Source organism: Erpetoichthys calabaricus, chromosome 14 (assembly GCF_900747795.2).
Source record: "Erpetoichthys calabaricus chromosome 14, fErpCal1.3, whole genome shotgun sequence".
NCBI lineage: Eukaryota > Metazoa > Chordata > Cladistia > Polypteriformes > Polypteridae > Erpetoichthys > Erpetoichthys calabaricus.
Window position 1 is genome coordinate 43,912,716 of NC_041407.2, and position 6,541 is coordinate 43,919,256.

Consider the following 6,541-nt stretch of genomic DNA (forward strand, 5'->3'; position numbering starts at 1 on the left):
TCCACATAGGCCCAAATAAAGGAGCTCTCGTGCAACGGAATACTAACAACTGAAATTAAATACTGAGATAGCCCCAGTGCTCACATTCGAACTTCTTATTAATTGCGGGATACTTCGCTTTGACAGCCTTCTGCTCCTCAGTCAAGTCCAGCTCTCGATCCTCCATGGTTCTGCTTAACTTAAAAATTCTCCCACATGCTCCAACCAAGGAAGAGAAAACTGTTCGGTGACAAGGCGAACGAGGAAGTTCAACCAATCAAAAAATCCTTCGGCACGTGACGCGAGTGAAGCCCTTCAGTTAGTGATGGGCGGAGTGAAGACTTCCAAAGCCCAAGAGGGCCGGAAATTGTATGAAAACTGTTCGGTGACAAGGCGAACGAGGAAGTTCAACCAATCAAAAAATCCTTCGGCACGTGATGCGAGTGAAGCCCTTCAGTTAGTGATGGGCGGAGTGAAGACTTCCAAAGCCCAAGAGGGCCGGAAATTGTATCGAAGATTTGTACTATTCGACCCTCGCCTCTCTAATGACATCTCCTGGCCATTTGCATTAACGCTGCACAAACCTATAATAAAATTTAACGTCGTCTGTTAAGCTTTTCTTTTATGTTTAGCTGCTACGGATTGTCAACGTAGAAAAGGGTTCGTCAGCGACTTCCAGTATCTGTTGCCTAAAAAAATATAACTAACTTTACAGGCGGAATGTACTACTGTATATGACAAACGAGTTTTAACAAAACAAAATAACACGCCTCACTCATGGATAGTGATGGGCCGCTCGATACTCAGGTTTCGACACTGTGTCGAGCTTTCGAAGCACTAGAGATCGAAGCGCTGCTTCGAGGCTTGCTTCAAATGCGCCCGTCACGTGATTTTGAGGCGCGGTAGTGTAATGACGTCATTGATATCTGCGCAGTCACCAGTCGATTTGGTCACTTTCTAATCTGCTAAAGAGCTTTGGCTCAAAGCATAAAAGCAGTTGTTCTTGCTACAGCGATAAGGTGCGCTAACCCGAGTTCAAATCCTAATTGGGGCTCGCATATGTTGAAATAGGGATTTTGTATAAAACAGTTAAGTAGTACTTGTCTGAAAGTTAAGAAATATATTTTGGAGACATTATGAACGATTTACATGGGGCACCTTTTTCCTTGGTGTGGAATCGTGTCCACCTAGAATCTGTAACAAATTAATGAGCATATTTTGCGTAAGGTAGCACGTATTATAACAATCCAGAATCTACTCTACCCCATGTCGATTATATCAGAGAGGCTAAGAAACGCTTCACTAAAGCCGACGTGGTCATTACACCAATATATGCGCAAGACACTCTCATTAAACGTTTTTACTATTCAGTGATTCCCAGATCTGTAGCTGATTTGTATTATTGATTTCCAAAAAGCATTGTGAGTAAAAGCGTGTGCTGCATAACTAATCACAACTGTCTTTAAAACAGATTTCAGGGCCATCAACAGTGTCTTCTGCAATTTTAGGAAAGCTTCGGGATATATGCGTTAATGAGACAAAAAAATTGTAAAGAAACTTTGCGAATTCATCCAGAGGTGAACATAAAGATCACTCAAGTACTGACAAGATGGAACAGCTGGATAAGCACATCCGGAGCCAAACTTTCAAAAAAGCACCTGACTTTGTCAGCAACATCCTTTCCTTCTGAATGCAACAACAGAGTAAATCATTGATGCAAATAGAATTGCAGATAGAGTAAGCTTTTGTCGTTTCTGTATTCTTAAACCATCTTACAGTTCCACAATCCCCCGCAGTAACTGTCACATTTAACGTTCCCTGCTCCTTACCTGTCTTGTTACCCAAAGCATCAACACTCAGTTTCATTCAAGGCTTTACCGTCCTTCCTTTCATAGACATAAAATAAGACACACATTTCCTCTACATACGTGTCCAATAATAATAGTAAACTGGCAGGAACGAGAAAAAGCACAAGATGGGAATATTCATGAGAAGAGCCTCGGCATCTGGGTGAGAATGTGCCTTGTCACCCATTACGTGAGCTCGTCTGCCACCCTTCAGTTGCACTGGCACACGTTACAATCGGGGGCAAATGCAATGGAGAATACCGACAGTGTATACCTTCAGAAGTGGAATAAATCGACTGTATAAGTAGAACATTTCTGATAAACTATGAATTTTGTTAATCATAAACAATGCAACATAACTATTATATGTGTTGTTACTTTTTATTTATTTTCACCAAACGTTACATATCTACATGGGAAATGAACATGGGTAATAAGTTTATAATCATTCTCACTAAAATACACTGTCAAAATATATTAATGAGCAAACTGAGACACGTTGGCCTTTAGGAAATATCAAAAAGCGTGTGCGCTGTCATTTAGGACAGAATGCATTGTTAACTTGACGCACTCTCTACTGACGCAATGTCACGAAAAAAAAAGAAACAGCACAGTCCATGCAAACTCATATCCTCCTTGGTTTTTGACCTTATGATTGTCAACATCAAATCAATAAAGTCATTTTAAGAAGATAAGTCTGCTATATTCAGTTCAATTAACGCTCCTTTTAAAAAGTTTGCTTATACAGAATATAAAACAGAATCTCAATGATGCGGGACTCGCGAGTAGTAACGAATAATAGGTCTATGTGACACTGAGAAATTATAATTCCTAATATCGGGAACAAGTAAAAACTACGACTTCCTAAAACGGACACTGTAAATGTGGGCATTTCAATAAATAATTTAGGAGACTTGTGTGTGCATTTCAATACCAATTTAAGAACTACGTAGGCTACCTGTTGTACTTTAAACGGTACCTCATACAGCACTTAACAGTAAATAGTCTAACAGGACAATGACTGACTGAAACGAAGATGATGCGCCGCTACAATAAAGGTTCACACTGTCATTCTGCATGTTTAGAAGGCGCTGATTGGCTGAAACTGTTTATAGCGAATTGTCTCAAATTGGTAGTGACGTATAGCGAACAGAAACGAAAAGACACATTTTGGCATGCTGCACATTGGTTTGTTTTTCTACAATACAAATACAGTACGACACCAGGGTCTCCAAACACACAAATATGAAGCTTATTACGTTTTACAGTGAAACTCTTTACATACACAATAGGCCTATAATTAGGGACGTGTGCCCCCTGCCCGACTACGGCGGCCCAACCTTCCCTCGACAGCTCGATTCGCTCGCTATCCGTCCAAGCTGAAAATATTGTTAAATGGAGGAATTGAAAAAAAAAACCTTTCACAAGTGGAGGATCAACGACGCGAACCCTGGTGTTTTTACTGAGACAGTTGCAATACCATTGCGCCACCTAATCGGGATAATTAACGAGCTTCACACAACTGAACTACTACTACTGTTCTTACTGCGGCGGATGTGGAAATATGTTGTTTGACATATACACGTTAAATTGGTTTAATTGACACGAGAGTATCATTGTTGTATTCTCCTAATGAAGACAAAAAAACTATATTTATAGATGTATACTATATGACGTACGGTTTTGAACAAAATTAAGCGTTCCATAAAAAGGTTGCACGATTTACCTAATCTTTTTATATATATAAAGTTGATATATGACAATATATCTTTGACACTATGTATCAGACAAAGGAAATCACAGCAATCCACAAGAACAATAATTACTTCTCAGCAACTACCTGAATTGTAGTTTAACTATATTAACTGAAGTGTGTAATGTCAATACGAATTACAAAATATAACAAGAGAGTTAAGTGTCAGATAGACTCTCAAAATATAGAGGGGTCAATGCCTTTGAGTGTGCTGAGGCTTCACAAAGATTCAGTAACTAGTGACCATGTCTGCTCGAGGCTTCGAAGCCCTATCATGATCCAATCTCAGTACTACACATGTCTGAGGCTTCGGAGCCCCGTCATGATCTCAGTACTACGCATGTCTGAGGCTTTGGATCCCCGTTCGAAGCCCGTCATGACGCAATCTCAGTACTACGCATGTCTGAGGCTTCGAATTTGCTCGAGGCTTTGAAGCCTCAGTTAACCAAGTGCGCATGTCTGAGGCTTCGGAGCCCCGTTTGAAGCTCGTCATGACACAATCTCAGCACTACACATGACTGATACCCGTCATGATCTCAGTACTACGCATGTCTGAGGCTTCAGAGCTCCGTCATGATGCAATCTCAGTATGCATGTCTGCTCAGTGCTTCTAACCAAGCTTGATGATTCCAGTGCGCATGTCTGCTTAGTGCTTCGAATCATTATTCATCGAGCTCCAGTTTGAAGTACATATGGCATCAACAGAGTTCAAAAACTCGACAGAATTTCCATTGAAATGAATGTTTGTGGATGATCTATACATGTTAAATGATTGTTCCTGATAATACTTTGTGGCAAAAAATAAAATTATAAATTTTACATCATACAAATGCCGACTTGCAGAATGCATAATGCTGCAAAGAAGACCTTAGTAATACAGGTGACGACACATCTCTCACTATAATACTCTCATAAATATCCATTCTTCACCTCATGCAACGTTTTCATGCAACACTGAACGTATGTCATATAGTATACATCTATATATAATTGTTTTTGTCTTCATTACATACATACATACATAAAAAACATGCATTATATACATCCACCCTGCTGAAAATAGTAGTGGTGCAGCAGTAGCGTTGCCGTTCCATAATAAGGCTTGTGTGGGTTCGGGTCCCACGTCCACCCATTGTGAATTGTGACCCAAGAGAGTCTGTTTTTCTTTTTTTTTTCCATTTAACAGCAAATTCCACCATAGACCAAGAGCGAGCAAGGCGAGAACACTAGTAAAAATATATCAAATGGAAATGGGCATCTTGTTTTATGTCTATAACAAAAAAAAAAAATTGAGTGACGATTTCAACTGTTATTGTAGTTGTTGATGGTGGGTTTAGCGGTTAAAAATTTTAAATATTAAATTAATAAGGTGGAATGTGTTCTTACTTTGAGTGTTGGGGGTGGGGGGGAAGAGAGCTACATGATCAATGTGTTAGTAACTGGGATTGCGCCTCTATAACTGGAAGATTGCTTAGGAATGATACAGACTGGACAAATATATGTTTTAGGAAATGTTTTATTATTGCACAGTGCTGTGACTAAGACAACTTTTTACTGATTGCCTGTCCGGACCTTGAAGATGTGTTCACGACGGAGGGATGCTGTTGTTAAAAGCAAATGCTTTTTCTGCAGCAGGTCCAGGTGTATTTATCCCGCTGCTTTTTGTTGTTGCCTCAGCACTCAAGAGGATCTTTAATGCCGACCTTGATACGTGCAGTGCTCACTTGATGCATGCACTGCTCACCTCAGAGTATCTCGTGTGTGTCTGTATGTCGGTGTGCCGGTGACTGATCTGCGCCGTGTCTCTCAGCCTCTCTGATGTGCTCCAGATTGACACCTTTGAATGTTTGGTGCAGCAGAGCAAATTCAACCTGATCTACCACAGTGGGTTTGTTATCACCTTATTCAATGGAGGGGTTCATGGACGTCAAATGGCGATGAATAGAAGATGAATTAATGTAAATACGTGAGCTGCCTTACAATTAGTCATCGCATTTTGATGGCGATTCTAAGTGGGGATGATTCCCGAACAGATCTCTTATGCGATCCTTCCTACAGTAGCTCTCAAAATTATTTAGTTCAAATTGGTTATAAAGATTTCACTCGAGATTATTTTTTTAATTTTGATGAGTCTTTAGTATGGATCGAACTCGGGATAGCAATACGCTCAGAATTTGAAAAGCAACCACCTTAGTTAATTGAGCCACTGACGGCGTTGTTTCTTTGTAGCGAACTCGTTACTTTTGAGCTCCAAAAAATATTGTACAGTATTAATAAATTAAATATTTTAATACTTGATCGAATAATAACATCTGTGATTTAAGGATGTCACCTTTTCTTTCTCAAATGTGCTTACCTATATCATGGCAAAGTACAGGGATAAACCTTTATTTTCTGTCTACTCCGTTTTAATTAAGTCAGACCAAAGAAAACATTTAAGGCTATTAAATGTGATCCCCCCTTCTCCATCTCATATTTATATAGATATTTACTTCTCCCCTTCTTTTGTCTAATGTTGCCTTATTAAAAAGCTTAAAGCAATTTTCCTTTAGCTAAGCTCTCCTTCTCAGGGGTGGGGTTTGATTTGTCTTCAAATTTGTTGGGTTATAAATTGATCTGTTTGTATGGAATGATTACAATGAAAATTAATAAAATAAAAATATTAAATAAATGTGATCCCAAGAAAAGATCAGGGTTAATTATAATACTAATAACAGGAGCGATTATAATGATACAGCGCAAAAGTAAATACTAATTGAAAGAGCCAGGTAATCCATGAGGTGAGGCGTTTTATTTTGTTTAACTCTTGCTATCGTATAGTGCATTCTGCCTGTCAGTGTTAGTTATATTTATATTTTTTAGACATCAGACACTAGAAGCTGCTGACGAACACTACTCTTCGTTGTCAGTCTGTAGCTGCGAAAAAATAAAAGCAATAACAGTTGTGACAGACGTCATAGAA

General features: G+C 39.2%; 1 protein-coding gene across 1 annotated transcript in view; it reads right to left on the reverse strand.

The window, feature by feature from the left end:
• zbtb8os (zinc finger and BTB domain containing 8 opposite strand) overlaps positions 1 to 252 on the reverse strand; it is a 67,383-nt gene extending 67,131 nt beyond the window's left edge. Inside the window, exon 1 of the mRNA XM_028818923.2 lies at positions 85 to 252. Coding sequence (XP_028674756.1) covers positions 85 to 166 — 82 coding nt within the window. The 5' untranslated portion in view covers positions 167 to 252. The remainder of the gene's footprint in view (positions 1 to 84) is intronic.
• Between the last annotated feature and the right edge of the window lie 6,289 nt (positions 253 to 6,541).